Source organism: Vipera berus, assembly GCF_964194415.1.
Source record: "Vipera berus genome assembly, chromosome: 1".
Lineage (NCBI taxonomy): Eukaryota > Metazoa > Chordata > Lepidosauria > Squamata > Viperidae > Vipera > Vipera berus.
Window position 1 is genome coordinate 77,421,110 of NC_138202.1, and position 18,961 is coordinate 77,440,070.

An 18,961-nucleotide genomic window follows, 5' to 3' on the forward strand; every position below is an offset into this window, starting at 1 on the left:
CGCCCGCTAGTCTGACCCTCCCCGCGCTCCGCTCATTCTCCCTCTGGCTGTTTCGCTCAGGGCTCGATTGGTTTCGCTCGCGCCAGCTTCGGAGCAGGTGCTACGCAGGCGCAGAGATGGAATGCCGAGCAGGACCCGGAGAGAGGCGGGGCCGGGGGTGTGTCTGGGCAGCAAAGTACACACCGGAAGTTTGTGCGCAGGCGCAATGGGTGGGTGGGGGGGGGGAAGTGTGTGCGCGCGTACGTCGATCTTGTAAAGGCAGCAGCCATGGCTGAATCAACGCCGGGGCTGGTGGGCAGGCTGCGGCATTTGTGTTACCGGTATCAGGACTACGTGAAGCGGCATCCAGCGGCCACTGCTCAGCTGGAGAGCACCGTGCGCGGCCTCTCTTACTTGCTGCCAGGTAGGAGGAGACGAGCACAATTGCAGATGCCCCCGGGGAAGCTTTCTGTATCCATAGGTTGTCATACGAAAAGGTTGTTGAACTTGTATTTTGGCTCCTTTCGAATCCCAGATGGGATTCAGGCTCAGCATTTCTTAACAGTTGGGCAATAAGCAGACGTCTGGCAGGGGAAGCTTTTTAGCCCTGGAATTCTAGTGTTGGAGAAGGCTTCACCTGTTGGATTTCTTACTGTGCATTTTTAAAAAATGCCCAGCAGGTTTGCCAGGAAAAAAGGTAATAGCCACAGATGACAGGGGAAAAAATAAACAATACTGCGGTCCTCCTCTTAAATCTTTCAATTGGCCCTGGATTTGAAATAGTGATTTGAAGAAGGATTTTGGCACTTTTTAAAATGACTTTTCCTTTTAATTAGTTGCAGAGCTTGATCTCTATTTAGGTGGTTCTTTATCTCTCTGTCCTCTGCTATTACTGATAGGTTAAATGCAGCTCAATGCTGTGGAAACTGCAGGTTTCAATCTCTTAACTTGGCAGCCTCTTTCAAAATTGTTTGGATTGTGCTTGGTGCTGCTGGACAGGTCTGGTCTCTTAATGACTATGGTCCCAGCCTTGAAGTTTAATTTCTTTCCATTCCACATGAAGGGTCTTAGGAAATAAAAGCAGACTCCATCTGAGCAGCACTACATTCATTGATTATGAAATCAAGATCATTCCCATTCATTTGTCCATTATCTAATATTTTGAAGTATCTGGCTTTTGAACAGGGAGGTTGTCTTTATTGTTGTTGTTAGTTGCAAAGTCGTGTCCGACCCATCGCGACCCCATGGACAATGTTCCTCCAGGCCTTCCTGTCCTCTACCATCTTCTGGAGTCCATTTAGGCTCACACTCCATCCAGCCACCTCATTCTCTGTCGTCCCCTTCTTCTCTTGTCTTTATTATAATTAACATTAGTTAATGGTGGGAGTGCCTAAGTGTAAGATCAATATGCTGAAGTAGTGGTTGCTAATAACAACATGTGTGAATGCAGAGAGACAGCAGAATGGGACCCATTTATTGGTCTGTTGATTGCAGGTAGTCCTTGACTTATCACAACAATTGAGCGAAAAGTTATGTTAGGAAGAACCCAGCTCTAATTTGCTATTTTGAAGTTAGGTAATTGGAACTATGCATAATATCTCTAATGTGAAAGTAATATTAATGTATGCAAAGGCATTGTGACTCTTGCTATTTTATTTTGGTTTGCTCCTCTACACATAATAATTGTTTTCTTCCTATTTAGCTATTCAGCAAAGTTTTCAGACCTTTTCTTTAAATAATTGTAACCGATTCATATTTAACAGTCAATATGTAAAACTGATACATTTTAAAAAGCTTTTGAAGACCAAATTCCAAAGTCAGGGTGCTATTATAGAGAAGGCACTACCTGTGTTGATGGTGGGATAGATACAAAACAAGGACAAAAGAAGTAAATTATAATTTCATAGAGAGAAAGGGGGCTTTTTTTAGAATAGAAGTAAATCTGAATAAGAAAAAAAATGCCATGAGTTCTTTGGTCAATGCTCATCAAGGAAACCATTGTTTTTAAACTATTTTTGAGGTGTGGTTTTAGTGATTTTAATGTGGGAAGCTGCTCCATTCAGTTGCCCCAATCCCTTTAAAGGGATTAAAGGGTCATAAAACAAACAAAAAAATGCCCAGATTCTAGCTGCCTAGAATCACATGTGTGAGTTGGGGAACCATATAAATTTGTTTAACAAATTTCTGATTATATTGATCCATATGGTCTTTGTTATATATGTTAGATGCAGTGTAAAACTTTAGATTATAGTTCAAAAATATTATGATAGATAGGAAAGCATGGAATAGTGATCTGTTAGGAGTCTATGAAAATATGTTTTCTATTGTAGATGAACCTGTCGTACTACTTTGAATTAGTTAAGCGTATATATAATTCATAATAGATGTGGGAAATGTAGTTGGGCAATACGTTGGCTTCATTGTATAACTTGTTTCACAGCTGCTCCCTCAAAATTCTTTCATTAACTGTTCATGAATAGTAGCTCAGGTTTCATTTGTACTTATTTTTACAGGTCGATTTTCTGACTCTCATGAGCTGTCTGAACTTGGTAAGTAAAACTGCTTTGAGGTTCTAAAATAGTAAAATATCATTGGGTTCTCTCAGAGGTCCATATGGGATTGCATTAGTGGGGAAAAGATACATGCTTATTGCATATCCTGGGTTATTAAATATCTTCTAAAGGTTTTAATGTAGAATATAGATTTTGACTTTAAAAACTAAGTTTCTAGCTTGCAGCTGAGTTGGCGACAGGGTCCGTGCACCTCCAGAACCCTGAGATCACGTTGCTAAAATTGAGTGCCGAAATGTAACTTTCAGTAGCAGAAGTTTTGGTTTCCCTCCATACAAAAACATTAAGGTGGAAATGATAGTAGGAGGCTTCTGGGAAGCAGAATGCTCTCATTTCCACTTTTAATGTTTATCCCAAGACAATGTAGTTGTCAGAACTCATGCTATCAAAATCTAGCTATTTCAGTGCTAACATTTGACAGCACAATTAGAATTTGAAGCGTTGGGAGTTCTCTATATGATACTAAGTTTCTATCATTCCCAATTTCTATAACTACAGATCATACAGATCAAATTTGATATATATTGTACTCCAGTGCATTTTAAGAGTACTAATATTAAATATTTAATTCAGCACTGTTGTAAAAAATTCAGATTGTCACTGGGAAAAAAAGTTAAAAGAAAATTGCAAGAAATGTTATTTTTTAATAATTTTATATATAAATCCATATTTATATGAGCATTCCTAGAAGAGGACAATCTGATCCCATTCTTTACCATTGCCCAACTTGGTAAGATATATCTCAGTTTAATAAGCTGCAGGCGCTTCATTCTCTTTTTATGCTGGGCTCAGAAATGGTTGCTTTTCTAATAAAGATAATTTTTCACTTTGTCTCTTACAGTATTAAAAGTCACCTTCAAAATATGACTTCTGGTTTGCACTGAAATCATTAATCTCAGTTTTCAAAAACTAATAACTGATCGAGGGCTACAGTTACAGTTATTACAGACCAACAAACCAGTTACAGTTATTACAGACCAACAAACCAGTTACAGTTATTACAGACCAATGATTTTTACATTTAATCATATAGAGCAACTCTAAACAATGTTATGTCTTATGCTTGCTTCATATTTGTCGTGATGCAATCGTAGTCAATATTTGAACATAAGCTAGAAAGTTGAGAAATAAACTTTCAAGATAGCGTTAATTGACTTCTTTCAATGTGATGGGTGTGGCGAGAAATGCATATGCTTGTACAGTTGTATTTTCAAAATAATGAAATTACAATAGCTTCATTCCTTGCTACACAAATATCTAGCACAGCATAATCTGTTCATTTATATTTTCTTGAGGACATAAAGTTTTCCATCCTAAAAGAAGGAATTTCTTGTCCTTTGCAAAAACTTGTGTTCCTCAATCCTTAATTGTTTTTGTTTGATATGTAGCCTAGAATAAGGTATCAGTGTGGGTCTCTTGACCTGAATTCTGTGTTTTGTCCATGATAAATTTCAAACTATTTAAACTTATTATTGTTCATCAAATACCATGAACAATTCAAATAATTTTAAATTATCTTTAAAATTTTTGTTAGTATTTTTGTTTCGGAATGATTGTATTATTGATTTTTCTTTTTATTTCTTAGCCTATTTCTGTCTGATCTATATTAATAGTTCTGAGGGTTGGATAAAATGAATAAAAAACAATATAACAGTATAACAAATGTAATGAAACCAGTATTGTACTTGTTTGGCCCAGGCAAGCAACAGTGACCCATAAATAGGTTACCACCACCACCAAGGAGATCTTCTCCCATGTCTATGTAATATTCTTCTTCTCATAGAGAGAGTCAGAGGAGTGAGCAGGTAGCATATTTAATGCTCGGAAGTTCAAGGACACGAACAGTCTGTGACTCTTTAGTTATTCCTACAAACTTGGTGAAGTATGTTCTATAACATATTTAGTCTTTCTTGAAATTGCAGCAAAGCTCTGCAGAGTCAGGATTTTGCTGGAATTTGCAATTCAGAAATGTCATTTCAGAAATGTTTATGCTTTTGCATCACAGAACCTATTATCAAAACTAGGGCCATTTTGAAAGGGAGTTGTGAATTAATGCACTCTGTTCCTTTGCTTGGCTCCTATGGAAGAAAGCCAAAATATGACCCAAGACTCATATTGCAGAGGAAATGCAGAAATAACAAGAGTAACAGATTTGAATACAACCTGGGCTTGGAAATAAAAGTATTGTTAAGTCAGCGATCTCTTCATTTCCCAGTTTCTAATAGGGGAAAAAGTAGCTTTTTACTTTCATTCCTTTTTGATTACATTCCCCCTCCCCAAATTTCATCTTCCCCTTCTCAGTGTATTCTGCCTCCGGTCTGCTGGTCCTACTCAATGACTGGATTCTTCGAAAGGAGCTGCGGCAATCCCTCCCAGTGGTAAGAATGTTTTGTAGGCCAAAGGAAGTCATTGTGAACGATTTCTTGTATTTCGTTGTCTTGATACTTTGACTCTGAAACTTCTACCTAAATTAAATTTGGGCTGTTGATCTTTTTGCTTGGAACCTTTAGCCTGATAGATGATGAAGATTAACCGTAGGGTTCAGCTCCTCAAACGTTTAGAGCAGCCCGGCCCAATTTATAGAAGGGAAAGGGCCATATTGTTAAATTAAAAATCATTGCCTAAAGAATACAGGGTAGTCCTCGTCTTAGAACCACAATTGAACCTAAAATTTCCCTTGCTTAATAAGCAAGGCAGTTGTTAAAGGAATTTTGCCCCATTTTTTCTTAAGTAAATCCCTACAGTTGTTAAATTAGTAACAAGGTTGTTAAGTGAATCTGTCTTCCCCATTGACTTTGCATGTCAGAGGGTCGCAAAACATGATCACATGATCCCGGGACACTGCAATTGTCATAAATACATGCCAGTTGCCAAGTGGCCAGGTTTTGATCACGTGTCCATGGGGGGATGCTGCATAAGTCGTAAGTGTGAAAAACGGTCATAAGTCACTTTTTTCAGTGAATGGTTTAAGTCAATGACCACCTATACCTGTTGTCCCAAAGAGCTGTTTAGCAACTGCCCAGAGCAGCAGTAGCAGCGCTGGTGTTGGCAACAAGGCCTGGAGGTGTGTGAGAAGCTCTTGATGTTGCATCTTTTGGGATGGTGGGTGAATTTATTAACTTTTTAAAGAACCCTAGTGGGTCACACAAGGGGTTCCTATGTCGGCTGCATGTTGTGCAGGTCTGATTTAGACTAATGAGAGGAGATGTGATCTGAACGGAGTCCTCAGTGCTGTCTGAGCTTGGTTGTTTCCTTGCAGATGTTTCGTTACCCAGTTAGGTGCACTGAAGGTGTTACTAGTTGGGTAAAGAATGTCTGCGAAAGAAGGAAAAAGAAGAGAGAGAGAGAGAGAGAGAGAGAGAGAGAGAGAGAGAGAGAAAGAGAAAGAAAGGAGAAAGAAAGAAAGAGAGAGAGAGAGAAAGAAAGAGAAAGAAAGAAAGGAAAGAGAAAGAAAGGAAAGGAAGAAAGAGAAAGAAAGAAAGAAAGAAAGAAAGAAAGAAAGAAAGAGATAGAAAGAAACTTGGAGAGCAGCCAGGATTCCGCAGTTCAACCCTGAGATGCAGATAATTCTCCTCTATTAGGGATCTGAGTGCTTGGGTTCAAATGGCAAATGAGGAAGCAGTGAAACTGGCTTTCTTTGCTGGGGAGATAAAAGGGATTTCTTTTCCTCCTAGCGAAAGGAGGCAAAGCAGACCTTCAACATCACTGTCCTCCTCATTTAGGCCAGGGGTCTGCAACCTTGACAACTTAAAACTTGCTGGCTGAGGAATTCTGGGAGCTGAAGTCCACAAGTCTTAAAGTTGTCAGGGTTGCAGAGCCCTGATTTAGGCCACCAACAGTAAGAACGCACCAATATTAAGCAGTAGGTCGGCTGATGGGAACAGAGGAATCTGCAATGTGCAGAGATACGGCTTCCTAAATATCACCTGTCGCTTTAAGAACCTCTCCATGTCCTTGCCACAAAGCTCTGGCAGGCAGGTTCCCCCCATGCTGACAAGTGGTTGAAATGGGATGAATCAGATGGAGCACAAGTAGTTCAAAGTGGAAAGTCCCACATACCACCCCCAGCAGATCACCTGATTGCTTTTGAATGGAAGTGCTGGACACGTTGCACCCTCATTTCTCTGCACAGTTGCCTCTGCCCAGTAGAAAGAATGTGTGGAGAGAGAATAAGTAACAAGTCGTAACTGTTGTAAGAATGACCAGGTCTGATGCTTGCATGAAAGAAAGCTTTATTAAGAAAACAGTATTATGATAGGTACTTAATGTCTGTCTGCAAGTAATGGGTATTGTCTGTTTTCTTCCGTTACGAAAAAAGAGCAGCTACACAGGTCAGAGAAAAGGGGGAAAAATACAATAGAAGAGATGAGAGCCTGAGAATATTAGTCTAACCAACAGGAGACCTGTTACACAGAGATATAGAAGTAACTCGGACAAGGAAAAGGCATGGAAAAGCAGAGTCTTATCTGCTAGCCATCTCTATCTCTATTGACTTTAGTGATCAGTGGATTTATAGATGCAGAAAGCTGGTGTATCCAGTGTTCAAAATACTGAGAATTAAGATAAAAATCAGTGTTTTACTATACATTGAAGCTAGTCATACTGAGTCATCTCACAGGCTTGTTTGCCTTTCCTGTATAGCCTCTTTCCCAGCAGAAATTGCTAACATGGCTGAGTGTTCTCGAATGCCTGGAGGTCTTTGCCGAGATGGGAACTGCCAAGGTGTGGGGTGAGAATGGCCGGTGGGCCACTATTGTCCTCATCCAATTAACCAAGTGAGTGTTGAACATAGAGATGGGGAATCCAGGGCTGTTTGGCCTCTTCTCAAAATGTGTTTGATTGGCAAACAAAAGAAACAGGGTCTTTTATTGATAGATCCTAAGTGCTTATAACTCAAGTAGACCGATGGTGTGGCATATATAGTATAAACCACATGGTTTTTAGAATAAGTTCAGAATAAGTTTGGGCTCTTGTCAAATCTACTTGATTTTTATTTCTGTCCAGAATAATGTGTGAACTTTCTGCATGATAAGTGACTATGATTTTATATAAGCCTCCTAATTTTCATTATCCCAAAACAGTTTCCAAGAATGACCACAGGGTCAAGTTGTTGGGAGTGTCTGCAACACCGATTGCTCCTTTAGCATCTTGAGTGTGAAATTGTGTGCCTTGGTTGCTTATAACCATGCCTTGCTCTGACCCACAGAGCCATTTTGCGCCTCCTGCTCTTGCTGTGGTACAAAGCTGGTATCCAGACCTCTCCTCCCATTGTACCACTAGACAGGAGACAATCACTGTATCAGAAAGGTGAGTCAAAACCAAATAGTTAATCGGCACAATCAAGGGGAATGGGAGATGTTCTGGATGCTGATGAATTATTGTTGTGTCCTCCAGTCTTCCAAATAACCCATACTTGGATAATATCAGCAAAAATATTTTGTGGGTTTTTTGTATTACTCTATATTAAATATTCATTTCCAATGATGCTGAGTTCAGGCCTGAAATAAATGCATTTATTTGTGTGCATGCAGGGACACGGCTATTAAAGAGATCATCCTAGTTACAGCGGTTATTCCACATTTTTGCAATCATGAATTTTTCCATTTGGGGAAAGTTTAGAAGGAAATAAAAGGACTTATGGTGAGGTCACTACTGAACAAAAATATCATTAGCACAGTTCTATTTATTCACCAAAAAGATAAGTTTGACCTGAGCGAGGAGCTGAATCTCAGTGCTCTGAAAAAGTAAAGCAGAGCGGCATTCTCACAGACTCCTTTGTAGATGGTTAAGGAACTTTCAGCTCTACTTTGCCATCCCATTTTGAGAGGAAAAGACTCACTATCTAAAGACGAGAGCAAATGGCTAAGGGGATTGTTGTAGGCAATTTCTGAATAAATAGCCCAGGACAATCAACTTCAGTTTATTGCTCATATTTGTATACTATACACTCAGGGTAAACCCACAAAGAAGTTGCCTTGGAAGTTTTTTTTCTTGCTGCACAGATGAGGAGAGCTTCTGGAGCCTCATTCTTCAAAGTAGGCGTACTAGAAAGTTTGAGCAACGTTTTCTGGGGACCTGCCTAGATCTGCTCAGTGGGCTGCAGTTTTCCATTCCATTTGGAATGTTGTGTATCTCCTTGCCTATTCTTGACTGGGGCGTGACTGTGCTACTGGATCGTCTCAGTGGGAGAATTGCGCCCTCCTCTGATTGTGGCCTTACATTTGTTGTTGTTAGTTGCGAAGTCGTGTCCGACCCATCGCGACCCTATGGACAACGTTCCTCCAGGCCTTCCTGTCCTCTACCATCTTCTGGAGTCCATTTAAGCTCACGCCTACTGCTTCAGTGACTCCATCCAGCCACCTCATTCTCTGTCGTCCCCTTCTTCTATTGCCCTCAATCTTTCCCAGAATCAGGCTCTTCTCCAGTGAGTCCTTCCTTCTCATTAGGTGGCCAAAGTATTTGAGTTTTAGCTTCAGGATCTGGCCTTCTAAAGAGCAGTCAGGATTGATTTCCTGTAGGACTGACCGGTTTGATCGCCTTGCAGTCCAAGGGACTCGCAGGAGTCTTCTCCAGCACCATAGTTCAAAGGCCTCAATTCTTTGGCGCTCAGCCTTTCTTATGGTCCAGCTTTCACTGCCATACATTGCAAGTGGCCTTACATGCCCTATCTTTTGACAGCCCTGGAAGCCAGCTTAGTAGGAAAAGAACAGATCTTTGTGGGGAAGCGCTGTAGTCGTGTAGTGCGGTCTCTCGAAAGCAGTAAGTATCATTCTAGCTTGCTTTTTTTTTTTTTTTTTTGTTTTCTGTATGACTTTTTCTGGCCAAACATCTCGCTGGTTGCTGATAAATATCCATTCTTTTGTCTTAATTTCAGCCCCTTCTCTGCACTCTAGACATTGGGGTGAGCCTCAGCAACGTGAGGAAAAGCAGAACCAAAGAGCAATGGAGAGCAACCAACCATCAACACCTTTGGGCAACCAGGAGACCCTTGCTGAATCCATCTTTGTTACCCGTCCATTGTTGCACTGTATCCTATTTTGACTTTCAGTGGTTCTTGTAGTCTGTTCTGTGTGCCACTAGAGAGAGCTACAGCCTTAGTATAAATTGTCCTAGTTCAGAAGGGTGCTTATTTCCAAGCAGGCTCTAGATTTTGTTTTAGTTATCATTAGAGATACTACATGGTGAAGCAGTGACTAATAAGATGGTTGTATTGATTTTAGATATTTGCAAACCATATTTTAGGATAGACTACATTAAAAGGTCTTGTGCAGTGTATGGTCACTGAGAAAATCCTTTTTTTTTTTGGTGGAGCTGTCTCCCAGATCAACAAAGCTCACCTAAACACACAGAAGCAAAATTAAGAATATCACCCAAAATATAGCAGCTTCTGCATCCTATGCTAGCAAGGAACACACACACACACATATATATATATTGGTACCTTGCTCAATAGTAGTAACTTTGAGAGGGATCTCGGAGTCCTAGTTGACAAACACTTAATATGAGCCAGCGGTGTGCTGCAGCTGCCAAAAAAGCCAACACAGTGCTAGGCTGCATTAACAGAGGGATAGAATCAAGATTGCATGAAATGTTAATACCACTTTACAATGCCTTGGTAAGGCCACACTTGGAATACTGCATCCAGTTTTGACCACCACGATGTAAAAAAGTTGTTGATTCTCTAGAAAGAGTACAGAGAAGAGCAACAAAGATGATTAGGGGACGGGAGGCTAAAACATATAAGGAACAGTTGCTGGAATTGGGAATGTCTAGTCTAATGAAGAAAGAGAAGGACGAGGGGTGACATGATAGCAGTGTTCCAGTATCTCAGGGGTTGCCACAAAGAAGAGGGAGGCAAGCTATTCTCCAAAGCGCCTGAAGGCAGGACAAGAAGCAACAGATGGAAACTAATCAAGGAGAGAAGCAACCTAGAACTAAGGAGAAATGTCCTGACAGAACAGTTAACCAGTGGAACAACCTGCCTCCAGAAGTTGTGAATGCTCCAACACTAGAAGTTTTTAAGAAGAGACTGGACAGCCATCTGTCTGAAATGGTATAGGTTTCCTGTCTGAGCAGGGGGTTGGACTAGATGTCCTCCAAGGTCCCTTCCATCATCATCATCATTATTTGGGAAAATTGAGAAAAACCCAAACAAGGCAATAGAAACTAGGGATTTCTGTTATAAAGAAATATACAGTATTGCAAATTAGTGGTATGTTTGAATTTTAGCCACACACTCAAAGTTCTTGAAAAACATTGAGCCCATCAGTTGTATACTACTTTCAGGCCTTGAGGGTGGGCAAGCAGGGTGTTTCGCCTGACACCAAATTTAAGGCAATGCCTGGATGGTCCTTGCAGCTTGATGTTTACTGTATGTACCTTCTCCAGGGAGCAAGTGAGGGAAATAAGAAGACTGAGCTCTTGTCCATTTTTTGTTGGGAATACATCCCACTGAATTCATATAGCAGTAAGAAAATTGTTTTTTTTTTACAGTATTTGCAACTATAGAGGAAGTTAAATAGCTAGACAAGCTCCACACAAGCCACGCAGCTTGGCATCACTGCGTATCTGACCACTGCAATGGAGAAGGACAGGACGAAGATATTCTTCACTTTGCTTAGGAGTAATCCTGTAGACGTCTTAAGTAATTACATCAGGGGTCTTCAAACTTGGCCCTTTTATGACTTGTGGACTTCAACTCCCAGAATTCCTCAGCCAGCTTTGCTGGCTGAGGAATTCTGGGAGTTGAAGTCCACAAGTCATAAAAGGGCCAAGTTTGAAGACCCCTGAATTACAGTAAAATATCCTTCTCATATAGTTTGAATGAGCAGTACTTTCCCTTTCAAAAAATATTTAGAAGAGAAAATGGGGTTTTTTTCCCCAGTGCCTCTTAATTTTTAATGGGAAGAAATTGAAAATAGTTGTTGAGGGAGGGAGCAACCAAAGGGAAATGGACTTTTCCAGTATTTTGTTTTGTTTTGTTGTTGTTCCATAGTGCCTCTCCATTGATCTTCATCCAATCTGCACCCTTCAATTTCTTCTGATATTTTATTTAACGTAACTCCGGTTACAATTTAGCCTGCCTGGATTTGAGATTTTTCTGTGAGCGGTTCCGTTTCCTCTTGCTTCTTTGTTCCTTAATGTTTGTTTGAAGTATTGAGTTTAGCAGTGTGGGGACAAAAATCTTGGAAACCCTGGCTTCTCTCAGGCATCTTGGATGTTGCAAGGTCAGTTTGGAGAAAAGCAATCTTAGTTAAGTTTTATTTTTACCTCTTCTTACAGCATAAATTATAATGTCCACTTAATAATACCTTTGGTCCCAGCTGAGAGAGGATGAGCTGCACTTCCTGGAAAGGCTGGAGAACTCTGTTTATTCAGTTTAAATCCTGCTCTTCTTTTCAAGCAAGTACACAACGTAGCCAAACAAAATACAGATATAAACATTTTTTTTAAAAGTTAATTTTAAGCTTAAAAATTAGAAGTTTGATGAAGGACGTGCTGTTTAGCTGCTCTTCTAAATGCAGATAGAGTGAAAACTAAATACTGCTTTTCTTTTCTTTTTGTAGTAGTAGTTTCTTTTTATATTTTTGAGAAGATGGAAACTGTCTTAATTTGAAGTTCTGAAAGTTTTATTATTAAAACGTATCCTTGAAATCTACAAATAGCAAACTGAAAATTAAAAGGAATGTTTTTAGATCAAACAGCAAGGCTGTGGTCTTGTTGCTCTGAAGCTTCTTAACTGGGAACGGAAGAGAAGTTTTTCTCCCTGAAAAGCTGAGAGTAACTGCAGTATGACTGTGAGAATGCCCACACTCATATAAAATGCCTTTGACTCTCATTGTATTTTCCTCCCTATAGCTTGAGTTTGCTGAGTGAAAAGAAGGATCTCAACAAACGTGAACGAATGGAGCTGAAACGCCGGACTGTCCTGCTACTATATTATCTACTAAGATCCCCCTTTTATGACAGATACTCTGAGTAAGTCTGCCAGCTTCTGCGGAAACATATGTCCTCTTGACTACTTATATAAGTAAATATACAGGACAGGACAACAACTTCTGCCTAAGCCAAATTGAGATCATACATTTTTGGATGGCCAGAAGCATTAGAAGCCAGTTAAGAAAGGAGCACTGTATCTATAGAGTTCTCACTCTGGAGAAGAGAGAAGGAAGGAGGCCATCCTTGAGTACCTTCTCAGGGTCTGGCCACGAGCTCCCCACTTTGGGCAGCCTTTGCCAAAGACAATGCATTCACCCAGCTGCTTCCTCTGCCATTGCCAGCATGAGGACTCGAGGTATAAGGAGCATCCATCTGCATCTCATCAGAGGGTCAGGTGCCAGATGCACCAAGAGAAGCTCCATCCTCCCTATTCCTTGGCACTTCAAACTCTTTCCTCCAACACTAGCCTCCAAACATTTTTTCCCTGCTGCCAAGCGGCTTTCTAGGCACCTTAGAGTCTCTCAAAACCAGCACATCTGTTTTTGTCTCAAGGCAAACCGGAACCATCTCTGCTTCAGAAAGTCCCTTTGCTAATGGCAGAGTCCCCAGATTTGTCATTAGAGAATAGAAGGCTATCCTAAGATCTGTTCCTGGAGTCACTATGGCTTTGAGCGACTAGCAGCTACTGATGTTATTATTAGCACCATTATACTTCATGGGGGTCTTGCACAAGCACTTATTATTTTAGACAGCCATGGTTTGAGAAGGCCTCTGAAATCTGTGACCTTGCTCTGGTTCAAGAGAGCATTTGTTGTTGGGAAAGAAGCCACTAACCTGTTTTCCTTCTTTCCCCCCCTCTCCCCCCCATGCCTTTGTAGGTGCAGGATCCTCTTTCTTCTGCGCTTGTTGGCGGATTATGTTCCTGGCGTTGGCCTAGTGACTCGTAAGTAGAAGCCTCCCAGGTTTGGTTTTTTTCACAGGAAGGAAATCATGAGGATGGAGTCCCATCTTCCCTGTATGCTTGTCTGAAGGCTCTCTGTATAATTACATGAGGGAGAGTTGAAATGACTATAGATGGAGGCAAAGTTGGAAGAGTTGAGCTTGTTCGATGTTGCCACTGAGGAATTTGAAATTCTCCTCAGAATCTCTAATTGGCTGCTCAGTTAGTTGACACTGAGACATTGGACTTGTTTTATCAGGCTTGCTTAGTGGAAGAGGCCTGCTATCTGCAAAACCTTCTCTGCCATTATTATGTCAACATATCTGCAACCAGGGGGAGTGTCAAATGTTATGGATCTAGCATCTGGAATATTCTGGGCAATATGTCGCTTGGGGTGTGTGTGAAATATGCCGCTTGGGGTGTGTGTGAAAGCCCTAATAAGCAGGCATATACATAGAATGAAGGTTACTGCTAAGCTTGTAAGCCGCCCTGAGTCTTCGGAGAAGGGCGGGATATAAATGGAATTAAAATAAATAAATAAAAAATAAATGTAGAAATGCAGATAGATAGGTGAATAAGATCAGTGTATTACATTCAGGGTTACCCCCACCCCTCACCCTCCCGTAAAGCTATTACTTTTTTTTAAAAAAAAATCAGGCTGAGTATGGTAGGGATTTATGACTTCCTTGACATTCCTATCACATCACCTGCCAGCCTGCTGTACAGACTAATTTAGGGGTTAAGAAGTGATCTTGTGTATTTAGTACATGGTCACCTCATTTCAGGTTTCCCTCATTTTTTCTATTGTCAAGGCTCTTGGCTAAACATAAAAATCAGGTGACTTTTTTCTCTGCAGGATAATTTAAAGGCTCTGGGAGGAAAGGGTATCACGGACAGCAGCTTTTGGAAATTCAGTTAGCAACTTGCTGCTTTAAAATCTCTCTCCTCTTTTATTTCCTTCAATTTCAGGACCTTTGATGGATTACTTGCCAGCCTGGCAGAAAATTTATTTCTATAATTGGGGCTGATCTGGCTTCAGCTTGAACTACTGTACAACCAGAGAAGATTCGAGCTGAAAGCTTGTGCTGACAGAGTGACTTTATGTAGAGGAAAACAATCATGAGACTTGGGGCAAGAAAAGGGGCAGCAGCACATCTCTCTACGACTTGTATTAATGGTTTTAGGGAGAAGAATAAGGCTTCTTCTGACTTTTTTTTTTAAAATGCCTTCCTGTAAGTGCTACAAAGACGGCTTAAAATGTGTATGCTGTTTCTTTCCTCTTTGGTAATAACTGGTTTCAAAGCATGGGACCTGGGTTGGGATGGATGCAGAAATCTTTTTGTAAGCATTTTGTACATTAATGTGGATTAATAAAGCCAGGGGACAGCGGTGCCTTTGGGCTAATTGGTCTGGTCTCTTGAATGCTCAGTTGTGAACTGCAGGAATTAAACCGACAGGAAGCAGAAGAATTTCAAAGCAATGCTAGGAGATGGACAAATGAGTGCAATGTTGAATTGATTGTATTGTTTCATTTCCGAACAAATGGAAGGAAATGAAAACTTGGCAAAAACCTGCCCTTGCCTCGTCTTTTGAACTCTGCACGTTCAAAAATAAGTTGTTGCCGGTCTTTATGCAAAAGAGTGTGCCTTTCGCTGCACAAGGAGGGTTGTCTCCCTCACTCTGTTTTTCTTGATTAAGGCCCACACTCTTCTATGGTCCAACATATGGTTGTGATTGAAAAGAATAGACTCCCCTTTTGACCAGCTTAAATAGCAGCTAAGTATATATCCTGCGTTTTTCCCTCAGTATCATAGTGGTCCACATGCCAATCAGCTGGAGCTTGTAACACTCAACTGGAACTGCGGCTTCTTTTTTCTCTCTCTTCCCTTAAAATGTTGCCTTATAAGGGAATTTATTCTTCCTCTTAAAAATATTATGTTCCTATCTCATGTGTTTAAGGCCCTGCAGAAAAGCCAAAGTCTGGGGAACTGAAAAATGTATTAAATAAGTAAGTAAATAAATAAATAAATTTATATGCTGCCCATCTCCCCAACAGGGCAACTCTGTGTGACTTAATGAGGTGAAAGGCTTTGGCAAATTGTTCAAGCAATCAATTGGTTGTTAAGTTTGCTGTAAATGAAATGTAAAGGGACCCCCATTTATACTGAGTACACCAACGAGGAGGAGCTGTCAAGTATTTTAATTGCTCTGACTGATCCTGTCCTTCTATTCACGTTGTGGAATTGTATTCCTACTCAGTTCTTGTAGCTTTTGTGAAAACCACTTTTGCTGATGTACCACAGGTTCATTGATTTTAAGGGACATTGCTGTGATGTAAGATTATTCAAATCATCTTGAACTTTCAATCATTTTATCTGATCCTTCTTTTTTGCTCATTTATTGGGGCGTTTGTTGAATTCTGTACTTGAACATCTCAGTATGAGCAAACAGCAGTGAAAATGTATTCTGCCTTCTTGGGAAGAAATGTCCTTTGCTCCTAAATAAAGTGGTATTTAGGTACCATTTTAAACAGATGTCCTATACAGGAGAAATTAAAGCATATTATAGCTGACTGTGGGACAGAAATGGAAGAGTAGTGCTGGATTAAAGACAAATTCTGAAAACTGTTGAGTTACAAATATTCATATATGGTTCAGAATTGTTTATGGTGCTTGTGCCATTAACTACTGGGGAGAAGGATTCAATAGGTATCACCTTGCACAGGTTGACCCTGTCATGGTAAAACTTTGTTTACAGAACTTCTTGCTCTTTCACAGGTCTGAGGCTGTTAAATTGACAAGAGTATTTCTTTAAAAGTTGAGAAGCCTGCACTGTACAGTAATCTCTGAAGCCTTTCAAAGAGTTTTGTGGATGAAAAAAGGGAGGGGGGTCAGAGGGTACCCTAATCAAACAAAAGTTGTGAAGATCAAACAGTGGCAATAAGGATGGGCAATTATGGCAGATGGAGCAAAGTATCTTTTACTAAAGGGGACTTCAGCCAACCAGCTGAAGCAGTATGGGTTTTTTGTGTGTGTTTGTGTGGGAGCAGCTGCCTGCTTTTTGTTCTTAAAAGTGACCTATGTTCACTGCCCAGTACATGGAATTCAGCACTATCCTGCATTCTACACCTTTGTGACAACACCGTAGCCTTTGAATGCTGCCTTCAGTTCTGCCAAGGAGAGAAAGATAATATCAAGTTGGACTTGGCTTTGTAGGCCAGATGGGACTTTTGATCTTGTTACTTCTGATGCAGAAATTACTGCCTGTGCCAAGTCTCCAAAGGTAACAGTTACAGCTTCATGCCTTAGTACTGATCCTGTCTACCTGATATGATCATAGTTACGATGGGAAATGAGCATTGATGGGCCACCTGGCTTGAAAAAAATCACATACTGCTGCCAACTTCCTCATTTTAAGGAACATATTACTCTTTTTAGCATAGACAGAAGAAGTTTGCAAGTTCGGTGTACGTTTAAGGATAAAACGGATGAATTCCAATATTGATTAATTAATTAATTGAAATTAACCACTGTTTTGTCAGAAAAGACTAAAACACCTGATATGTGACTGGAGTGAGGCATAATGTGCCTGTTAGGTTTCGGTGGTGGATTTTTTGTGGAGCGTTTTGGTATTTTGTTTTTCCTACCGGACCCCTTGAGATAAGACTTTACTTCAGAAAGTTACAATTACATGATGTCACTGTGTAATTGCATATCTCAAGAAGAGATGTGAGAGATAGTGACAACCACAGATAATGTAAAATGCTCATTACCCAACATGCAGTTTTGTCTTTAATAAATAAATTTTATACAGTTGCCAGCATATTTCAGGTCAGAACATATCATTTGTTCATTACTGTTGTTTTTTCTTCCCTTTTATTTTCATATTTCATTATATCTGTGACATTGTGATCTTGCACACAAGAACTCTCTTCTAATCACTCTGTATTGTGTAGAAAATGGTGCTTGGCATTTTTTTTTTACTAACAAGTGATATTTGGACTGATACAATCATAGAATATAAAATCTGAAGGAAACACATTTTCCTAGAGCAATTTAGACCATGGACTATGTATTTTGTCTTTTGGGATTATTAAAAGATTGGAATAGAAAAGAAAGTTACAAGACCTGCATACATATTCTTAGACATTAAATTCATATTTTAAAAAATAGAAATAATTTCATTTGTGAGGATTATCCATAAAATTTAAGGATTATTAAAACAAATTAATTCCATCCATTAATTATACATGCAGGCTTGTTTCAGTCAGATTTGGGTGCAAGAAATGGACACCTGCAACAAATAAAACACTTAAAAGAGCCAGTGTGATTCCACACTGCAGAGTACATCAGATTTGCAAGCCGTGCAAATCTGCAACCAGGCACTCCTCTGATGGGATGTGGGATGATTTCCTTGGAGGATTTGCTCCTTCAGACTATATCTAATACCAATATAAAGAGAATTAAGGCTGAAATATGTAAATGGAAGTTTATTGATGATCCATTAATTGGATTTTACAGCATTTTAATATGTTTTATGGATTCAAGATATGTGGTTATGAAGGATTTATGATAGCTACTGTTAAAAGAGCAATTTAGGATTTAATCGCTTGGTTATCTGCCCATGAGATTTGTCAAAAAAAATGATGAGGAAATTGCCCTGCATTGATTGGTTTTTTTAAAAAAACAAACACTTTAAGGGCTTTAAGCAGTAATCATAGCCATTCCTGATCTTGTGCTCTCCCATGGCAGATTCAGTCGATCTGTCCCAGAAGATTTCATCGCGCCCTTGGAGCTCCAGCAGGAACATTTTGGCTTAGTGGATGGTATGCACATATTAAATTTAGTTCCTATTTCCTGGCATCAGGCATGGCTGGGTAAAGGCACATTGCTACCATACATCTCTACTGCATTAACCCACGGGCAGCTAAGGGTAGCTATGCTGTCCTAGGCAGGGGGCCACATTCACACAACTTGTTTTGCTGTGCCCCATCCCCTCCTGTCCTAGAACCTCAGGAAATCATTTCTATTGTCCGCACAATGTGCCCATTCTCCACATTACGGACAGGTCTGTGTTATGCTACTGTCCAGACAGCTATTACCCTGTAGCTCCCAATCTTAGCAACTTTAAAAAGTGTGAGCTTCTATTTCCATGTTGGCTGGGGGAATTCTGGAAGTCCACACTTCTTGAGGTTGCTGAGCTAAACACTGGCTTAAATACACATAAAAATGTGACCTCTAATTGGCATGTGGAACACTGTAGTGTGCTACAGTTTTTGTCTTTTCCCCCCCTTTTGTCTTCGAAATTGGAATTCAACCTGCCAACTATTTAACCTATCAATCTCAAGTGGCAACAAAGAGGGATTTCCCCCCTCCCCTTGACCATATCTCTTGGGTACCATCTAGTCTAGTAGATATGTACAGCCAAGATACAGCCACGTCTGAGAGCAGTTTGAGAGTTTTTCAATACCCTATGAAAATAACATGAAGTAAGGAAGCAAGGAGATGAGATTTGCCTGAGAAAAGAATGTCCT

At 40.2% G+C, this 18,961-nt stretch overlaps 2 protein-coding genes across 5 annotated transcripts in view; both read left to right on the top strand.

Moving 5' to 3' along the window:
• Positions 1-227: 227 nt before the first annotated feature.
• PEX16 (peroxisomal biogenesis factor 16) lies at positions 228-14,827 on the top strand. Of its 2 annotated transcripts, XM_081313769.1 has the most exons (11): positions 228-403; positions 2,493-2,528; positions 4,851-4,927; positions 7,191-7,324; positions 7,756-7,856; positions 9,228-9,308; positions 9,424-9,576; positions 11,704-11,776; positions 12,408-12,527; positions 13,367-13,431; positions 14,398-14,827. In XM_081313769.1, the coding sequence occupies exons 1-11, from the start codon at positions 268-270 to the stop codon at positions 14,454-14,456; spliced, it is 1,035 nt and encodes a 344-aa protein (XP_081169895.1). In that variant the 5' UTR covers positions 228-267; the 3' UTR covers positions 14,457-14,827. The 2 variants fall into 2 exon arrangements, 1 of the variants encoding a protein (XP_081169895.1); XR_014024610.1 differs by lacking the exons at positions 13,367-13,431; positions 14,398-14,827 and having other exon boundaries at positions 11,704-11,951.
• Positions 14,828-15,417: 590 nt separating this feature from the next.
• FREY1 (Frey regulator of sperm-oocyte fusion 1) overlaps positions 15,418-18,961 on the top strand; it is a 4,458-nt gene continuing 914 nt past the window's right edge. The window contains exons 1-3 of one of the 3 annotated variants that reach the window (XM_081313771.1): positions 15,418-15,436; positions 16,206-16,710; positions 18,180-18,253. In XM_081313771.1, the coding sequence (XP_081169897.1) occupies positions 16,649-16,710; positions 18,180-18,253 (136 nt within the window). In that variant the 5' untranslated portion in view covers positions 15,418-15,436; positions 16,206-16,648. Of the gene's footprint in view, positions 15,437-15,490; positions 16,711-18,179; positions 18,254-18,961 lie in introns of those variants that run through there. The other 2 variants (XM_081313772.1, XM_081313773.1) reach the window with 2 other exon arrangements.

What these genes read in the sequence shown, in the direction of transcription:
- PEX16 (XM_081313769.1), top strand. Translation starts at nt 268, where the DNA reads ATGGCTGAATCAACGCCGGGGCTGGTGGGCAGGCTGCGGCATTTGTGT. An exon ending in TCATGAGCTGTCTGAACTTG is followed by an intron (nt 2,529 to 4,850) that starts GTAAGTAAAACT and finishes TCCCCTTCTCAG; the next exon opens with TGTATTCTGCCTCCGGTCTG. An exon ending in TGCGGCAATCCCTCCCAGTG is followed by an intron (nt 4,928 to 7,190) that starts GTAAGAATGTTT and finishes TTTCCTGTATAG; the next exon opens with CCTCTTTCCCAGCAGAAATT.